Genomic DNA, 20,783 nt, shown 5'->3' with positions numbered 1-20,783 from the left:
TTAATGGAAATTTTTCCTAGGAAATGATCTGAAAACAGCACAGTTTGTACAGAAACATTCTTTATTGTTTACACAATGAAACCACTTAAACTGAATGTTTTTATAGTGTGTACAGCCATTAAAATCCCTTAGTAGTTTGGAAAGGTGTCCGCATTTAATTAAGACACTTAAAGCGTGTGTTCAGTTTTTGTTTAAAAAAAGACATGCGTGTGCTTACAAACATCCCTTAAATTAAGTATTACGGAAATAAAAAAATTTACCTTTTGCGAATGTGTGCAGAAATGGAATTCTTCCAGCTAAAAATCTATTAGATATTTAAACCAGAATTTTGATTTTTAGTCACTGCAGTGTGAAAGATTGTAGCAACCATAGAGGAATATTTGAAAAATCTTACTCTCAAAATATTCTTGAATGGGAGTGGTGGCTCATGCCAGTGGTCCCAGCACTTTGGGAGGCCAGCGGGGGTGGATCATGAGTTCAAGAGATTGAGACCATCCCGGCCAACATGATAAAACCCCGCTTGTACTACAAATACAAAAATTACCCAGGCGTGGTGGCATGCGCCTGTAGTCCCAGCTACTTGGGAGGCTGAGGAGGAGGATAGCTTGAACCCAGGAGGCAGAGGTTGCAGTGAGCCGAGATCTGCAATCACGCCACTATATTCCTGTCTCGTGACAGAGCGAGACTTCATCTCAAAAAAAAAAAATCGTTAATTATTTTTTCGTTGAACACGTTTGTCTTTTTTCTGTAACTTTCTTTGTATGTATACTGGTTTATTTTGATTTTTTAACCTCAATTACTATACTGTTACTTTCTTGATGAAATAAAAATTTTCCATTTTCTTTGCTCTGATTAGAAAACTATCCTACCCAAACTCAGTATATATGGTTATAATTGGGATTGCATGCTTTCCCAAATATTATGACAAAACTTCACAAAACTCAATGAAATGCAATACCCACTATTCAGACAAATGTTTTAAAGTCATACTTCCTATAAATGTGCTGGTACTTGGAAATTGTGTCTTGGTACAGATATTTCGGATTCATAGAACATTAAATTTATAGTAGTGCCTTACATTTTGGTGTTTTCATTATAACTTCAAAATAATATATTTAGAGCATTTTGTTTGAACACATTTACAATTACATTGTAAATTTGGTGATGCTAAGTTTAGAAGGTTTCCCATTTTGTAAATCTCAAAATAATTTTGAAGGTAGAATTATATTGAGTATTGGTCCACTTACAGTATAAATTTTTTTCATGTATAAGGATCGAGATGCACAAAAGATCCAGTGGATAGATCACTTTATAGAAGAACTTCGCGGGAATGACAAGTGGGTAATTCCTGCTCTGAAACAAATAAGAGAAATTTGTAGTTTGTTTGGTGAAGCACCTCAAAATTTGAGGTAAGACTTTTTTAATAGATAATTTTTTTATTTTTATCTGTATGTTATGTTGAAAATGGTATATGAAAGCAAATTTTAAAGAAAGAAAACCATGGTGGGAAAACAAGAAATTTTTAAGAGTTTGTTTACAACAAAATAAGGATCCTTGATCATGTTCAACTTCTTTGTATTTTATGACAGATAGGTAAGTGATATATTCAGTACTAAATAGCAATTAAGTATCATAGCCACATTACCGCCTTTTAGGTCTTAGTTCAGAATTGTCTCTGACTTCAGCAGATGTATCAGATATTATGCCATGTGTTATATTTATCTTGCTCCTCATTTTAGGCTATCCTTTCGACAGTTAACTCTGTCTTGGCTGAATATTTCTTGTAGTTACAAATAGTATTTTTTGTTATTTAATTGATTTAGTCTAACATTTTCAATATTTGTAGGGAGGAAACACCTCTTTCTTGAGTTTTAAAGTTAAATTTTAAAAATTAGACTACAAAGTGATTTAAATTATAAAACATGACACGACTGTTTAAAGATTTTTTAACTCATAACTTATTTTAGCTAGATTTTCCTTAATTTTAAATGTTTGGTATTATATGTTAAATTGTGGTTATTTAAATAATCTATTTTATTTTATTGTAAGATACTGAAAATTAATGAAATGAAAGGAAAATAACACAGGGATGGAGAAACCTATGTTAGTTGAAGAATATTCACAGTGCAGTTAAGATTCCCAGTAGTGAACTCCAGGTTTATCTAACTAGCTGTAATCTTAGAAAGATTCCCTCGTGGGCTGGGTGCCGCAGCTCATGCCTATAATCCTAGCACTTTGGGAGGCCGAGGCCTATAATCCTAGCACTTGAGGTCAGGAGTTCAAGACCAGCCTCACCAACATGGTGAAATGCCATCTCTACTAAAAATACAAGAAATTAGCTGGATGTGGTGGCAGGCACCTGTAATCCCAGCTACTCAGGAGTCTGAGGCAGGAGAATCGCTTGAACCCAGGAGGCTGAGGTTGCAATGAGCTGAAATTGCGCCCTTGTACTTCAGCCTGGGCAACATGAGCAAAACTCTGTCTCAAAAAAAAAAAAAAGATTGTCTCATGGTGTAAGAACATTTGTGTTGTGTATCAGATGATGATTAATCAAGATGCTTTACAGCTTTAGATTGATAAAATTATGCCCCAAGGAGAATTTTTGTGTTAATAGAAGCTTAAAATGCCATTTATGTTTTGTGATTTTTTTCAAGTTGACTTTTGACTCTATTTTTCTAATGTTGGAAATATTAAAGGAAATTTGAAAGTTTCATGGGAATAAACATTGGAAAAAATACTTATGAAGGACATATTTTGATTTTGTTTATATATACCATTTGTCTTTTATCAGACATATCTATTTACTATAGATAGATGCAGTACATATACTCTCTCAAGACTGGTGACCTCATTACCAATAGATTAGTAATGATTGTGAGTTGATTGGTTTAGTCAATAATGACAAACTAGGAAGGAAAAGAGAGCTAGATATTTTTGGTGATATCTCCAGATAAAATGGTGTGAACTCATTGTTCCAGAATGTACCTGGACGTCTGATACTCTTTATCATGCAATATATGTGTTTTCATACTGATAGATACTTTTTATTTTTGAATAAGAATACTGAAATAGATATTTGGTTAGAGGCATGGATTATGTTTTTTACAGAGTTTGATATTTTGTTAAGGGGAGGATATTGACACATTTTATTAAGAATGTATAGCATTAAAATTTTTTAAAGTAGTAGCTAGAATTTAGCTTCTGTAAACTCTCTTAATTATAGCAATTTTCATTTGCCTTATTGTACTGTTAAGTTCTTCTTATTTCAGCCAAACTCAGCGAAGTCATCACATATTTTATCGCCATGATTTAATCAACCAGCTTCAACAAAATCATGCTTTAGTTACTTTGGTAGCAGAAAACCTTGCAACCTACATGAATAGCATCAGATTGTATGCTGGAGGTATGTATGATGAACTAAAATTAACTATGGGGAATCAACTTTGTTTTACTCTAAATGTTAATAACCTAAGAAATGACATTTATTTTTGAATGAGAAAAAATAGAAGTGGATTGATACTTCAGATTGCATTCACTTAAGGAATATGATCTACTTGGCAAAGTAGATCCCAAATCTTAGGCAAGCTAAACTCCAGGCCACCTTTCCCAGTGTCTTTATTAAATGCATGTGTACTTACTCATCCTTCTTGTTTGTATTTTTTCTTTCATACCTGGGAGTTCTGCCTGTTAGTACCTTTGGTAGGTTGTAATTCTCTTGGGTCTCTTTGGTGTGTACTGAAGCATTAAGCTTTTGCTCTTTTTTTGAGGGGGACAGAGTCTCTGTTGCTCAGGCTGAAGTTCAGTGGTAGTCTCGATTCATTGCAACATCTGCTTCCGGGCCCAAGTGATCCTCCCACCTCAGTCTCCTGAGTAGCTTGGACCACAGACACTCACCACTATACCCTGCTGTTTTATATTTTTAGCAGAGACAGGGTTTCACCATGTTGACCAGGCTGATCTTGAACTCCTGGGCTCAAGTGTTCCTCCTGCCTTGACCTCCCAGGGTGCTGGAATTACAGGCTGAGCCACCATGTTCTGCTTAATTTGTTGTTAATTTTGCCTGATTCTGTTATTACATATATTATAGTTCTTAATAATTCTGAAATACTGTTATCCATTGTTTAAAGAGCTTATTAGAAATTCACTGGATTTGTAATCACTAGATGTGTCATTGCTTCTTAGACTATGAAATATTTTTAAACTATTTCTTGTATTATACTTCTCAACAGTCAGCCTTTTAGTATATGCTATACGGAGATCTATCTTGGCACACTGAAGGCTAATTCCAATGTTATTTGTCCTTTTAACAGTTTTAATACATTTATGTGTGCTGGAGCACGTAGTAGTCTTTCTGCAGGTATAGCTGTATCCCCCTTCCCCAAAAGTTCATAAAACATCTGCGTCCCAAATCAACCACTTCACAGGCCCAATTTTTATGATTATAGAGGAGAAAAAATTTTATTGGCCAATTTTGAAGGCAAGATTTACCATAATGTTGAACCAAAATTGCTGCTTAATTGATTCGCTATGTTAGTATCAATCATATGTTGAAAATGTGGATATTTGTATTATTAACTGTTTGAAAAATATAGTAAGAGTCTTGGTATGGTTGAGTTTGTAAAAATTCTCAAGTTTTTACTTAATACTTCTTTTTGAAGTCAATAAAATAATAGAAAACTTAAGTAACTTCCACTTACCTCTAATTATGTCAGTGGCTTCTATTCTTCTCACATTTTACCCACTCTTTTTACCCTTGCTGTGGAACTATAAAAGCAATCTGAGCATTAGGTGCTACATGCATTTCAATCCTCCCAGTCAGGTTCAGAAGCTCGAAGGCAAAAGTCGTAGGACAGGCAAGCCCATATAGGCGTGCAACCAACCTTGATGGCCCCTTTCTTTATTAAGAGCAGCTAAAAAAGTTAAAGCAACATAAAATTTGCATATCGTTCTCTTAAATTCTGTATCACCTCAAGTCTTCTATCTTCTTGAAGATACAAGGGCCCTCCCACATGCCAATGAAGACCCTCCCCAAAAGTGATCACAACTAGACACTTAACTCCAGTGATAATTTTATTCATTTTGGGTGGTTTTATCTGTAATTGTAATGTTATTGTCAATAATTGAAGACCTAATTTCCAATTCGGTCAAGAGGAAAGGCATAGGTGCATTCCAGCCTCACTAGGGTACTCTGTTTATTTGTTCAAATTCTACTTGAGTTCTTGACTGATGTCTTGTGATCATGAGTCAAGAAATAAAGAAATTCCACATTCTTCATTTTCCTCATGTTCATATTATTTGTTTATAAAATTGAAGATAGGAATATAGGCTTTATTGTTAAACTGCTATAAAGTTTATATAGTTAAATACACAATTAGTTTGTATAGTTAAACCTACCTCCAACTGGGTGACTTGCAAAGTACTTAAGCTTTCTGTGATTAGGATTTACCAGATTGGTAAAACAAGAATAACAGTAGTGTATACCTATTTTATAAATGAGTTAGTACATTCTAGAACATAGTATTTGCCAGAATGTTACCAGTATACAGCACTTGCTTGAACGTTTTCTATAATTATACGGTCTCCTGAATTCATTGATTATGTTTTCTAGAAATAATCATTTACCTTTAATATTTTCCGTTTCTGAGTGATGTTGCTCATTCTGAGTAATATTGCTGAATAATGTCAGTTTGTTCTTAAATATACCGATAAAATTTCTCCTACTAAAACTTACGTGATTAGGATTGTATAAACCAATACCAACAAAAACTATGGTGATTGCATCTTAGCAGTTTCTTAAAGCATAGCATGTGATATGCAAATAGATTTGAAGTTCTTGCAGTTCACTAATGTTTTCTTAGTTTCTGATAATCATTTCATTAGTCTCTATTCTGACTATGTACGATACTACTAGTTGTTTATTTTTGTGAAAACATTTCCCCAGTGGCATGGTCAGCTAATTTCATGTTATTTTAGATAACAAAGTAACATTAAGATTTTACTTATGGCAGAAACGAGTGCCGTTGTCTCACTACTTGAATTTAGCAAGGAATATTTCCTGAGTCACATTTTTAAAAAAAACCTTTATGTGCATCAACAAACTATCAGCCACTTTGTTTATCTCATTGAAAGGACAGTATTTTTACTGATTTACTTATGAGACAGTTTTATATGTCATTTTTTTATTCAGAAATCAGGAAAAATGCTTTCATTATAACAGTTGATTCTTTTGGGGACCCGTTGCCACAGGAAAAAAGTCTCTTCACAAGTGTCACTCAACGACGACAGTGCTTAATGCAGAATCTGGCTTTGATTCACTCACTAATTCTACTTCATTTTCTTTTTCTTTTTTTTTTCTTTTTTTTTTTTTTGTTGTTGAGACAGGGTCCTACTTTCTCACCCAGGCTATAGTGCAGCAGTATGATCTCTACTCACTACAGCTTCTGCCTCCCAGGTTCTCCTGTCTTAGCCTCCCAAGTAGCTGAGATTACAGGAATGAGCCACCATGCCTGGCTAATTTTTGTATTAGAGACAAAGTTTCATCCTGTTGGCAAGGCTGGTCTTGAACTCCTGGCCTCAAGTGATCTGTCTGCCTTGGCCTCCCAAAGTGCTGGGATTACAGATGTGAGCTATTGTGCCTGTCCTTACCTCATTTTCGCATGCCAGCTATGAAGTACTATTAAATCTTTGGTGTGGGTTCTTCTGATTTAAAAAGTATTTTGAACTAAAGTGATTATTTTCCCTAAGTAAAATTACTCTTTGACTCTGTCACTACTCTTTGACAGTGTCGGCTTTGTACTGGAAAGTACAGGATGAACTTTAAACATCCTACTGTGCCAGAAATTGTAAGAAGTTTTTAGAAAATCATATTGACATATCAAAAAAGACATAGGATTCACCTCTCAGTAGCCACATCTGTAACAATTTGAGCATCAAAATATTATACTTAGGACATAACTGCTTTACAATATGAGTCCTTTAGTTGATATTGATAAAAATAAATGGAGAACAATGCAAACTAAAAACACAGGGAAAAAACAACAGGTGATAAAAGTAGCTGAAAGTCTAATAAGAAATGGTTTACTGACGTAGTGTCAAAGTATCCTCCCAGAAGTTTTTACAAAGAGAGAAATACTAACTTTTCAGTGGAGAAACGTGGCAGAAATACCTTAATTAAGTGATCTAAGTTAAAACATAGTTATTACGTAGGACACACTGACATGGCTTCTGATAATATGTGAAATGAACACAGGATATCTTTTGGGGTATTTTGTTAAAAAAATACACAACCTGAATCTATAGAAAATACAGAAGGCAAATTGAGTGGCATTAAGTGACTTCATTCTTTAAAATGGTCAAGACAAAGAAACACAAAAAAGATACAAGAAAACTTTAGGTGAAAGAAAGCTACTTGTAGTATATGAGCCAGAGTTTTATCCTGAAATTGCAGAAAAGAAGGCATAAAGTGATGACATTACTGGTACAATTCATTAAGTTTCTAAATACACTATGGATCTGAGAGCAGTCTTGTTGGAGTCTTAAAACCTGGTAAATATACTGTGGTTATGAAAGATGTTACATGGTTGATCCTTGAACAACACAAGGTTAGGGGCCTTGACACCCCACAAAGTCAGAAAATCCATGTATAACTTTTGACTTCCTCAGAATTTAATTACTAATAGCATACTGTTGACTGGAAAGTATTAATGATAACCAAAACAGCTGATTAACACATATTTTATCTATTATGCATATTATATACTATGTTACAATTAAGTAAGCTAAAGAAAGAAATGTCACTGAGAGTATTGTTAGGAAGAAAATACCTCTACTGTTCATTAAGTGGTAGTGCATCACCCTGAAGGCCTTCATCCTGTCTTCACATTGAGCAGGCTGAGGACAAGGAGGAAGAGGAAGGGTTGGTCTTGCTGTCTCAGAGGTGTCAGATGAGGAAGAATTGGAATGTGAGGCAGAAAAGGTGGGCACACACTGTAACTTTAGGGAAATACTATTTCTGTCTGATATTTTTGCTTTGTCGTGTCTCAAAAGGTGTTTGTGTACAGCAGGGGTCCCCAACCCCTAGGCCAGGGACCAATCCTGTTAGGAACTGGGCCACACAGCAGAAGGTGAATGGCAGGTGAGGGAGCATTAGCGCCTGAGTCCTGCCTCCTGTCAGATCAATGGTAGCATTAGATTCTGATAGGAGCAGGAACCCTATTGTAAACTGCACATGAGAGCTATCTAGGTTGAGTGCTCATTGCACCTGATGCCTGACGATCTTAGGTGAAACAGTTTCATCCCAAAACCATCCCAACCCCTGTCTGTGGAAAAATTTCTTCCAAGAAACTTATCCCTGGTGCTAAAAAGGTTGGGGACTGCTTCTATACAGTACCAATTGATCCTGCACCATTTGCTGTAATTTCAGTACCTATATTATGGAAGTCCATGTCATAGAAGAAGTCAAAAGCAGTCTTGAGTAATCGGAATCCTCTGCCAGCTTGTTTAATGTCAGTTTGTTTTCTGTCAATGCTTCTACTACTTCCTCATCGTCTGCCACTGGTTCAGAAGCATTCATTTCCACTAAGTTGTCCTTCGTTAATTCCTCGGGTATGTTGTCTATTAGCTTTTGAATTTCTCCAAGAATCATATCATGAAACTGTTAACCAACGTATGGTTTTTGCTGTTTGCATGATCTCTTTCATGATTACCTGAATGAGCTCTGTTGTAAATCCTGTGAAGTCATGCGCAACATCTGGACATAGTTTTGAATGTGTTGTTTCCAGCCTGATGGGTTTCATCACCTTTTCTGTTACAATGATGGCATCTTCAGTGGTGTAATCCTTACACACTTTCATGATGTTCTTTCTGTTAGGGTTCTGTTAGACAGCATTGACAGTCCTTTCTAGGGAGTACCATATGTAATGAGCCTTAAAGTTCCTTATGACTTCCTGATCTAGAGGCTAAATTAGAGATGTGTTTGGGGGCAAGCAGACCACATTGATGCCTTTGGCCAGAGGCACTGTCTAATGTCAAAAGAACATTAAAAGGCAACCAATTACTGGCAAGATACTTCCTGACTTCAGGGACAAAACTTTGATGGAACCAACCCAGAGAAAGTGTTCTAGTTGTCAAGCCTTCTTATGCAATCACAAGACTGGCAGCTGGTGTTTGTCTTTTCCTTTCAAGGTGGAGGGTTAACACTTTATATTAAAAGAGCCATCTGATCATTAGCCTGACTACATTTACAGTTAGCATAGTCTTTCCTGCCTTAAATCTTAGTAGTTGCCTGTTTCTTACTAACAAACGTCCTCTGTGCCTTTTTTTTTTTTCTTCCAGAATAGGGCAACTTCATCTGCATTAAAAGCCTGTTGAGGCAGATACTTTTCTCCTCAACAATTTTACAGATGTCATCTGGGAACTCACCTGCTGCCTCTTGCTTGGCAAAAGCTGCTTCTCCTGTTATCTTGATATTTTTAAAGATAAACTGCTTTCTGAAGTTATCACATCATCCTAAGCTGGCAATTCTCCAGTTTCAAATCATTCACCTTCTTTTTGCTGGATCTGACCCGCAGACTCTTGCCAAGCGACTGATGAAGAAATGTACACAGACACAGGTTTTTTTTTGCCTGGGTGCAGCTAGGGGACTGAGCCACTCACAGACACCAAGGAGGGTACTGTAAAGAGTCACAGCAGTTGCAGCCCCGACAAGTGGGCATTTATTTAGTACAGATTTAATGACAAAGGCTTTGAGTCAACACAACTTGTGGGTAATTACCCGGAGAGAGCAGTCCTGCACACGGATGATTAAGGCCAAGTTCTGAGGCCTAAGTAAACTTAACTTACCTAGATCAATTCCTTTACAGTTCCTTGTAATCTGCCTTTTACTCTCAGGCTCTGGATAAGACAATTTGGCTGCCTTCAGCCAAATTCTCTTTCAAAGCTTTTGCAAAACCTCCTAGCCTTCCAAGAACGTTTGCATCTTTTCCTATAATTTCTCCCACCACCCTGACCAAACTCCTACCCCTTTTGCTTTAATTTGTCATAATGACTTTGATTTTTCCCATTATATTAGTCTATAAGTGTACCTTTTTTATAGCAGTCATGCTCAAAAAAAGTGCATTTTTCAATACAAAATTGAAGATATTTCCCAAAAGTACAGTTTGTTCCTACTGGCATAGATGCAATGACAGCTTCATGAAGTGTGTGTGTGTTTAAGTCGTCCTTATGCGGAATTAATTTATCGTGAAATGGGGGGCAGTCATGGTTGCAGACCTCAGTCTACAATGCATATCAACCAGTTCAGCTTTTTCTTGTGATGTCATGATTTTCACTTTTTTGGGGAGCACATCATTTGGGTTCTCTGGTGTCATTCATTGTTTCTATTACTGCACTAAACACAAAAAATACATGAGAACTGCAAGAGACTGTTTTGTTTTGTTTTGTTTTTTTGAGACAACGTCTCACTCTGTAGCTTAAGCTAGAGTACAGTGGCACGATCTCACCTCACTGCAACGTCTACCATCTGGGTTCAGGTGTTTCTCCTGTGTCAGTCTTCTGAGTGTCTGGGATTACAGGCATGCGGCACCACGCCCAGCTAATTATTGTACTTTTAATAGAGATGAGGTTTCACCACATTGGTTGGGCTGGTCTCAGACTCCTAACCTTGTGATCCTCCCTCCTCAGCCTCCCAAAGTGCTGAGATTATGGGATTACAGGCATGAGCCACCACGCCCAGCCAAGAGATTACTTTTTTTTTTTTTAACCATGGTACATAATTTACTGAAGAGACTTAACTGCTCACTCAGGAGATTAAAATCACACAACATTTAGAATCACACAGCATTTTAAGTGGAGACTCGCAACACTGATGCTCACTGAAATAAACATATTTTAAGTATTCATGACATTTAATTTTTTCTTAAAAAAAATTACTATTTTTTTGAGACCGAGTCTCACTGTCGCCCAAGCTGGAGTGCAGTAGCACCATGTTGGCTCACTGCAGCGTTTGTCTCCTGGGTTCAAGCAGTTCTCCTGACTCAGCCTCCCGAGTAGCTGAAATTAGGCACCCACCACCACACCCAACTAATTTTTATATTTTTAATAGAGATGGGGTTTCACTATGTTGACCAGGCTTGTCTGGAACTCCTAACCTCAGGTGATCTGTCTGCCTTGGCCTCCCAAAAGCACTGAGATTACAGGCATGAGCCACCGTACTTGGCCTTTTCTAATTTTTTTTTCAATATTTCTAAGCTATGTTGTCCATCTGTTTTATTTAAACGTCACAAATTTTCTAAAAATTTTCCAGTACTCATCATTTATTTAAAAAGATCCATGGAATAAATTAATGAGTAGATCAGTGCAGTTCAAACCCATGTTGTTCAGGGGTCAGCTGTACTTGTTATTGGGAAATAAACACAACTTTAAGGAATAAAATTAGATGATGTGTCTAGCTTACCTTCAAATGGTTCATTAAGATGACATATACATATATAAACAGAGATACCTGTAAAAACAAATAGGCAACATCTAAACAGTTGGTATATCTGGATAAAGAGTCATTCATGTATTATTTTTGCACCTTGTCTATTTTGAAGTTACATTAAAATGTAAACTCATACACATAAACCACCTCCGTGCCACACACTCCCCCTCAAAAAAAAATAGCTTTTAGTTCAAAGGCTGTAGGGGATGAAAAAGTACCTCAAGTGCCAGTCTGATGTTCAATCAGATGTTTCAATATCAGTGGTCTGAAAAACAAGAAAACTTACATGCAACTAAAAGTCTTTTTATATTGTCTCAGATTTTTAAAGAAAACTCAAGGGTCTGCAATTTGTTGCAACCTGTCGATTTCATGAAAGTAAGCTGTGCATTTTTACAACTGTTGGCAAGTGTTCCTGTATATAGAAGTAAAAAGCCATGAGTCAAAATATGTGAGATTTCTTTCTTCACTAAATAGTGCACATTCTAAATATTCTATTCCATCTTTATGCAAGTCAAGATTTTGCTTCTAATTGAAGTTTCACAGAATAAACAAATCTTTCCATTTTGAAGATTTGGGTGCTTTTCCCAATTCCAGTAGCAACTCACACAGTTAACATTTTTTTGATATGAAGTGTGAACGTTACAAGGTCCAAGAGATGTATACCTGAGAAATACCTGTGTCTATTGTAAAAGAAAGACAGCATGTTTCTCTGTAATACGTTTAAAAGTTTCAGAATAAAGGTCTTTCATTCCTGACAACACTTGGTATTGGCATATATTTCAGCTGTCTTCTGTTTAATCTCACAAACTAATTGAGTGATTTTTAGGCATATGGTTTTTATCGTATTCTTCTAATGCTTTCGTTTTGTTACTTTTACTTTGCTAGGTGTTGGGATAAGCCACTTTAGGGTATTTTTCTTTAACAGCATGGCTTTGTGTTGGAATAAATTCATGTTTTAGTTGAGAGAGAGAGAGAGAGAGAGAGTGTGTGTGTGTGTGTCTGTGTGTCTGTGTGTGTGTCTGTGTGTCTGTGTGTCTGTGTGTGTGTCTGTGTGTTGGAGTCTGGCTCTGGAGTCTGGCTCTGTCACCCAGGCTGGAGTGCAGTGGAGTGATCTCAGCTCACTGCAACCTCTGCCTCCCATGTTCAAGTGATTTCCCTGACTGAGCCTTCTGAGTAGCTGCAACTACAGGCCTGTGCCACCACACCCGGCTAATGTGATGTATTTTAGTAGAGACCGTGTTGGCCAGGATGGTCTATATCTTCTGACCTTGTGATCCACCCACCTCTGCCTAGCAAAGTGCTAGGATTCCAGGCGTGAGCCACTGCACCTGGCCAGGACAGTAGCTTTGAACTTAATCTTAGCTGTTTAAAATTTATTTACAGGCCAGGCATGGTGTCTCACGCCTGTAATCCCAGCACTTTGGGAGGCCAAGGCAAGCAGATTATGAGGTCAAAAGATGAAGACCCATCCTGGTCAACGTGATGAAACCCTGTCTCTACTAAAAGTACAAAAATTAACTGGGCATGGTGGTATGCGCCTGTAGCCCCAGCTACTTGAGAGACTGAGGCAAGAGAATCACTTGAACCCAGGAGACATAGGTTGCAGTGAGCCAAGATCATGCCATTGCACTCCAGCCTGGCAACAGAGCGAGACTCCATCTTAAAAAAAAAAAAAAATTATTTACAAAATACTGAAAGATTTCCACCCAGTACGTGATGTTAATAAACTAAATAAAAAACATTTACCAATTTTATATTAAAAAAATAAAGATTTCCGACATAGGTGAGGCCTAGTTTCCAGCACAGGTATTTATAATCATAATGACAAGGTAGGTTTTTCTGAGTATCTGAGACTGAGCCAGTTCATACGCTGGTGATTGAGATACTTGTTTGATAACTTTATCAAATACACTGGCATTTTCTCTCATCTTAATTTTTTGAGTGAATAAAATAATGATATTTTTAATGTGGAAATACTTCGCCTACAAAGAAGGAAGGAAATACTTTGCTTATAAAGAAGGAAAATAGAAATATGATGGTATAAAAACATAGGCTGTACTCAGAAATTGCGCCAGTGTGTGTAATGAATGAAGGTAGAGTTAGACTAAAAAATATTTTTGATAACATGTTCAGCAGGTTATATTTTTCTTTTGATTGTGTAAAAAGTGACTGTATTTTTGTGGGAATAAAGGGTTTAAATAAACATACCATAATTACACGTTGTCTGTTAATGAGAGTGATTAACTTAATAATTTCTTTTCACCTAAGTCAGTAATGTGGATATACATGTATATAATGCATAATTTTGGTTTATTTGCAGATCATGAAGACTATGATCCACAAACAGTGAGGCTTGGAAGTCGATATAGTCATGTTCAAGAAGTTCAAGAACGACTAAACTTCCTTAGGTTTGTTTTAAACAACGAGTGCTATTTTAAGGGACTGCGGTGATAAGGAATGCAGTGTTACTCTCTATTTATTTTTTTTAGACAGGATCTCATTCTGTCATTCAGGCTCAAGTGCAGTGGGGCAATCTAGGCTCACTGAAGCCTGAACCTTTCCAGGCTCTGGTGATCTTCCCATCTCAGCCTCCTGAGTAGCTTGTGAATATTTTAACAATAATAGACAAAAGCCACCTCTAACTATGTATAATAACATTACTTTAGATGGGACAAGGAAAATTGTCTGTTCTGTAAGCCAAACCTGTGTTCCAAACTGAATTTACTGAGTAATACGTAGCTTTTAATGACGTGTATTTGTATGTATAGGTTGGATAATGAGAGTTCTCTTAGAAATACAGTTACCATACCATAGCAAGAAAAGTATTTGAATAATAAGTATACTAAGAAAAGTTTCCAAAACTATCAGTGTTTTATAAAATTTATTGAATTCATTATTTTTCTCTATTAATTCTGGGATTAGTTTTCTTTTTACAGAGCATATAATTCTGTTTGCTGTTGAATCATAATGTATGGGACAATGTTTGACAAAAAGTCTGTTTTTTTTAATTCAGTCAGTTCATAACTATTAAGGATTTTATGGTGTGCCAGGTTGATCTTGTCTTTATAGATAAAAGTATTTATATGATTTCAATTTGCAAAATATTCTAATGTCCGGTTTTCTGACACTGTACCTTTTTTTTTAACCACATAGGAAAACAATCTGCCTCTTGTATTGAGTATGTCTTCCAAAGTGAGCCATTGTTTTTGGTAAATGTGTTACTTAGGTTTATTGGATTGGAAAAGTTGGTTAGAATTTATTCATTCTATTAGTAAAGTTTAGAATCAGATGATCTTCCAGAGTTCTTATTACAGTACTACAATTAGTCAAAGGGGGAAGCTATAAGAGCAATGCCACCTGTATATATTTGGCCTTGTGCTAATCACTTTATTCATCATGACAACCTTGTGAGGCAGGTGTTAACTCCCCATTGAGATTCCATTTGGGGAAAACAAAGTGCTTTGAAATCACACAGCTGGTGTATGATAGAGATTACCCATATAGACGTTTTTAAAAGTGTCTGCCTTATCACACCAGTGAATTTTCAGACATTTACATTGAAACCTTAGTTTACAAACTGCTGTGTTTCATCTTACTCGATCTCTTGTTGCTCATTTATGAATTACGACGAGAGAGATTAGGTAGATTTAATCTAGATGGTCCTTTCATGCTCAGCACTCTTATGGAGATACTAACAACCTAAAATTAAGATCCAGGCCAGGTGCAGTGGCTCACACCTGTAATTGCAGCACTTTTGGGAGGCCGAGGTGGGCGGATTACCTGAGGTTAGGAGTTCGAGACCAGCCTGGCCAACATGGTGAAACCCCGTCTCTAATAAAAATACAAAAATTAGCCCAGTGTGGTGGCACACATCTGTAATCCCAACTACTCGGGAGGCTGAGGCAGGAGAATTGCTTGAGCCTGGGAGGCGGAGGTTGCAGTGAGCCGAGATTGTGCCACTACTCCCAACTGGCCGACAGAGTGAGAGTCTGTCTCAGAAAAAAAAAAAAATTAAGATCCAGAAGAAGAAACCTTCTGATATTAAATAAAAATGCTACAGTCTTTTTGGGAATAAAGCCACTATCATTTTGTTAACTGTGAAGTTATTATTCAAGTTAAAATAAACTTATTTTTCCTTTCATTGTCATTCATAGAAATTACTAGTATAGTAGGTGGGAGAGTGCTAAGAGAAAATAGAAGCCAACCAAATAAAGAGACAGCGTAAAGCAGACTAATCATTGTTTTATTGTAGTGAACTAATAAATAGTGAAACAGTAACTAAGAAGCTTGAGGACATCACTGAGGACACACTAATGCTTACAGAGATACACATAATTTTTAATTACTTGTAGATTTTTTGTTTAATATGGCTAGTTATGATTGCAGTATTTTCAGAAATGTGAGCAGTTTATTCATGGTGATGTTTAGTTATCTCTGAAAGTCATTTAGTATAATAACCTCATTTTGCAATGATAAAATTTAGCAGAGAGCTAAATCAGTATTGAGTTTCAGAAGGTGAATGGAAAGTGACAAGAAGTGTTCTTACTTAGGGCACATCACCAAGCAAAGTTGTGGCATTTCGTAGCTGCCTCATATATATTTGTTAAACAAATGAATACCTGACACATTTTAAATTCCACATATGTGTTAAACAAATTTTTAAATATTTTTAAAGCTGTAATTAAAATGTAATTGTGGTGAAATATTATGTTGTGCCTGTCAAAACTTGCTTTGCAGGAAAAAAGTATGTTGACCTTAATTACTGATTTATGTTTCTCCCAGATTTTTACTGAAGGATGGCCAACTGTGGCTTTGTGCTCCTCAGGCAAAACAAATATGGAAGTGCTTAGCAGAGAATGCAGTTTATCTTTGTGATCGTGAAGCCTGTTTTAAGTGGTATTCCAAGTTAATGGGGGATGAACCAGACTTAGATCCTGATATTAATAAGGACTTCTTTGAAAGTAATGTGCTTCAACTCGATCCTTCCCTTTTAACTGAAAATGGAATGAAATGCTTTGAAAGATTTTTCAAAGCTGTCAATTGTCGGGAAGGGAAACTAATAGCAAAAAGAAGATCCTATATGATGGATGATTTGGAATTAATTGGACTAGACTACCTTTGGAGGGTAAGTGAGCAGTAAGAACTTTCATTTGTCAACATTGTACCTGAGGTTGCTTTTTAAAAATAATTCGAGTCCTAATTTTGCCTGAGAATTTTATGTATGTATTCTGTTTTGATGCTTGTCCTAGAAATCTAGGTGTGCAAGGGTAATTGCTCTTCTTTAGCTTCTTATATTTTATTACTGGTTTTTTTCTCTCACCCTGTTGTACTTACTTAGAATCTATCACCCTTTTCAGATGTATAGAATTATAGTAGTCTGGGCGCAGTGTCTCATGCCTGTAATCCCAGCACTTTGGGAGGCCAAGGCAGGGGAATCACAAGGTCAGGAGATTTCACCGTGGCTAACACAGTGAAACCCCGTCTCTGCTAAACATAGAAAAACAAAATTAGCCGGGCATGGTGGCAGGCACCTGTAGTCCCAGCTACTTGAGAGGCTGAGGCCAGGAGAATAACATGAACCCGGGAGGCGGAGCTTGCAGTAAGCAGAGATCATGCCACTGCACTCCAGCCTGGGGACAGAGCGAGCCTCCATCTCAGAAAAAAAAAAAAAGAATTATAGTAACCCTCTACACGCTAACTACATCTTTTATTCTCCCGTCCTTTATTCTCTCTTTTTTATATAAGGTAGGTCTTGAAGTTTATTTATATTTAATGCTGACGTGAATGATGGACAGAAGACTATTACTAGGATATGATTATGAATCAATGCCTTTATTGATACTGTTCACTTTGTATATATTTAAATAGCTGGAATAAATGTTGCATGCTCATAAAGCTAACTTTCCTGTATTAATAGTGTAATATATCTTGTTGCCATCTTGAAATATCTAATCTGTTGTGTCACAGCTTGTATTTTGGGTTTTATTATTTACTTATTCTGTGGACAAACTCTATGTAAACTGAGAAGTTTGCTATGGTGTTCCATTAAAACCCAGTGGTTTTGAAGCTAGTAGTAACTCCTGTCAATTAAAAAATTATATACAGGTAGTTGAAGTGAGAGACGAAAGCTTGCATTTCTTTGCTTAGTTTCCCATTATTCTTTTCTTTTCTCTCTTCAAACTCCCCAAATTTTCATTCCTGAAATACTCTAAGGTGTACGGATTCCAAACTTAGTTTGAAAAACACGATTTTATTAAATGATTGGTAAAGATGTGCAAAAATTCCTGGGGCGATCAGGATAGCTCTATGTTAAATAGTATTTCTCGCACCTTCTTTTTAGTGTATTTGAATTACCCCTTGAAAACCTGAGAGCTTGACTACCAAGTTGAGGAGTTAAATAATATCACTTCAAGTATTTGTGTCTTTTTCATTCTTAAGCAAACAGCTTTTATTCAGAAAAGTTGTATTTTTAATTAATCATTCAGTTCTTAAGATCACTGACATTATTTGAGTGTCCAAATCAGCTTATCTTTAAATTATTGAAGATTGTATTAAAAATAATTAAGGATATGATTTAAATTTAAATACCAAATTAAACTGTATCTTGAATGGTTTTAATACTGTGATATTTTTGGAACCAGGTTGTGATTCAGAGTAGTGACGAGATTGCTAACAGAGCTATAGATCTTCTTAAAGACATATACACAAACCTTGGCCCAAGATTAAAAGTCAATCAGGTGAGAATTGAAGTGCTTAAAAAGATCCGCAACAGTTGGGTTAAATTGTTGGATACTATCTTTTTTAACCTGAAAATAACTGAAAATAATTTTTTAACTCTTATCAAAAATATTTTTTCATTATTTAATCCACTTTTCTCCCTTACCCAATGCTGACTAAAGGAATGTTGCTTTAATAATTATCCTTAGGTGATTGAAATTATTTTATTTTATTTTATTTTATTTTATTTTATTTTTTTTGAGATGGAGTCTCGCTCTGTCACCCAGGCTGGAGTGCAGTGGCCGGATCTCAGCTCACTGCAAGCTCTGCCTCCCGGGTTCACGCCATTCTCCTGCCTCAGCCTCCCGAGTAGCTGGGACTACAGGCGCCCGCCACCTCGCCCGGCTAGTTTTTTGTATTTTTTAGTAGAGACGGGGTTTCACTGGGTTAGCCAGGATGGTCTCGATCTGCTGACCTCATGATCCGCCCATCTCGGCCTCCCTAAGTGCTGGGATTACAGGCTTGAGCCACCGCGCCCGGCCGATTGAAATAATTTTAAATGTAATTATTTGTTATCATATGTTGAGATGGCCAGAATTTTATCTTAGTTTGGCTTTTTGTCTAGGCATTTGTTTTTGTTTGTTTGCGTTTCTGAGAGAGGGTCTCACTGTCACCCAGGCTGTAATGCAGTGGTGCAGCCACAGCTCAGCTATAGCCTGGAACTCGCAGGCTCAAACTATCTTCCCACCTCCGATTATAGGTACACACCACCACACCCAGCTAATTTTTTTTTCCCGTTGTTGTTGTTACAGATGAGACCTCACTGTGCTGCCAGACACTTAGCAGCTAACTCCTGGGCCCATGCTATCTTCCCTCTTTGGCCTCCCCAAGTGTTGGGATTACAGGCATGAGCCACATGTGCCTGACTGGACATTCACTTTTTTTTTTTTTTTTGAGATGGAGTTTCACTCTTGTTGCCCAGGTTAGAGTGCAGTGGTGGGATCTCACCTCTCTGAACCTCCGCCTCCCAAGTTCAAGCGATTCTCCTGCCTCAGCCTTCCGAGTAGCTGGGATTACAGGCGCCTGCCACAACACCCAGCTAATTTTGTATTTTTTTAGTAGAGACGGGGTTTGACCATGTTGGTGAGGCTGATCTTGAACGTCTGACCTCAGGTGATCCACCTGCCTCGGCTTCCTGAAGAGCTGGGAGTACAGGCGGGAGCTACTGCGCCCAGCTGACATTCAGTTTTTAAAAACAAAATTGGTTTATACTTGCTAGTTTTCATGTAATCAGTTTCCTTTTCAGGAAACTTGTGTTTTATTACTGGGTAAATATTGATTGAGTTACCTTTAAATTGACATTTTACTGCTTTTGATTAGATTGATGTCACAATTCATTTTTAAGTTTGTAAACAACTTGGATTATCTGTATTTGGCCCATTATTTGTAGGTGGTTATCCATGAAGACTTCATTCAGTCTTGCTTTGACCGTTTAAAAGCGTCATATGATACACTGTGTGTTTTGGATGGTGACAAAAACAGTATTAATTGTGCAAGACAAGAAGCCATTCGAATGGTTAGAGTATTAACTGTTTTAAAAGAGTACATTAATGAATGTGACAGTGATTATCACAAGGAAAGAATGATTCTACCTATGTCCAGGTTTGTGTGAAGTGGATCACTAGTGTTAATTTACAATTATTTGATATTTTCTTAGAAATTTACTTAGGAAAGTAATAATAAGTTAAAAGGAAAGTGAGGAATGTTTTCATTTCTGAATTCCAATATTCTCGCCTTTAAAAACAACTATATCTTACTTTGAAAAAAGTAGATGTTTTTTGATAGGGTATGTTTTTATTTTGATTTATATTTTTATAAGGTATTTCACTCATTAGTTAATAGTGTCTTTTTTATTTTTCCAAGTTGTTATTCATTAAGTGTGATACACTTACTTTGCGTTGGATGATTTTTTTATTTGAACATTCTTTAAAATTAAGAACTGCTTATTCAGCCAGTATGAGAAGGAATATTTTTAAATGGTGTTTGCTAAAATTTCTTTAAATTTAAAAACTAATTACCATAAAATAACCAGATGATGTAATAGTCAGATATTAATATAATCACAAATTATATACAAATTCTATAGCATGTGATATGAATAATCATATAAGTATAACTAAATCATGTAAGTATAACTAAAGTCAGTTACTTTTTAACAATTTAATGGCAATTCCACTTTTGGGGAAAGTTTACAGAACCAGCACAATCACATTTTTTGAAAGTCTGATTCCACTTTTTTAACTGAAAAACTGTAAAATTACTTTTTAATGCTGTTTTTTTATTTTGCATCTTACCTATCAGAAGATAATAAAATAACAAGATTTTACCAAAATAAATATTTTGGGGTACATTTTGACAGAAACATGCATTTTAGCATTTTTGTTGATATGTTCAAGCCAAAACTCCTATTCTGTGTTTGAAAATTGTCTTAGTGAGTTGAGTTTTGTGGCATGAAAATAACTGAAGCATTATTCATGTATGTTATGAGCTATCATAAGTAGGAAGCTTCTTTCAACCTCCATAGAGA

The 20,783-nt window shown here is 36.3% G+C and overlaps 1 protein-coding gene across 8 annotated transcripts in view; it reads left to right on the top strand.

Moving 5' to 3' along the window:
- The window catches only part of USP9Y (ubiquitin specific peptidase 9 Y-linked), a 211,175-nt gene that overhangs the window by 101,998 nt on the left and 88,394 nt on the right, over window positions 1-20,783 (top strand). For 7 of the 8 annotated variants that reach the window (XM_050777802.1, XM_050777798.1, XM_050777799.1 and 4 more), the window contains 6 exons: window positions 1,273-1,409; window positions 3,255-3,403; window positions 13,800-13,887; window positions 16,262-16,604; window positions 18,121-18,216; window positions 19,647-19,858. In XM_050777802.1, coding sequence (XP_050633759.1) covers window positions 1,273-1,409; window positions 3,255-3,403; window positions 13,800-13,887; window positions 16,262-16,604; window positions 18,121-18,216; window positions 19,647-19,858 — 1,025 coding nt within the window. The remainder of the gene's footprint in view (window positions 1-1,272; window positions 1,410-3,254; window positions 3,404-13,799; window positions 13,888-16,261; window positions 16,605-18,120; window positions 18,217-19,646; window positions 19,859-20,783) is intronic. The other variant, XM_050777803.1, reaches the window with a different exon arrangement.

The sequence above is a fragment of the Macaca thibetana genome, chromosome Y (genome assembly GCF_024542745.1).
Source record: "Macaca thibetana thibetana isolate TM-01 chromosome Y, ASM2454274v1, whole genome shotgun sequence".
NCBI classification, from domain to species: Eukaryota; Metazoa; Chordata; class Mammalia; order Primates; family Cercopithecidae; genus Macaca; species Macaca thibetana.
Note: the sequence above shows the minus strand (reverse complement) of the source record. Positions and strands in the feature narration are given on the sequence as shown.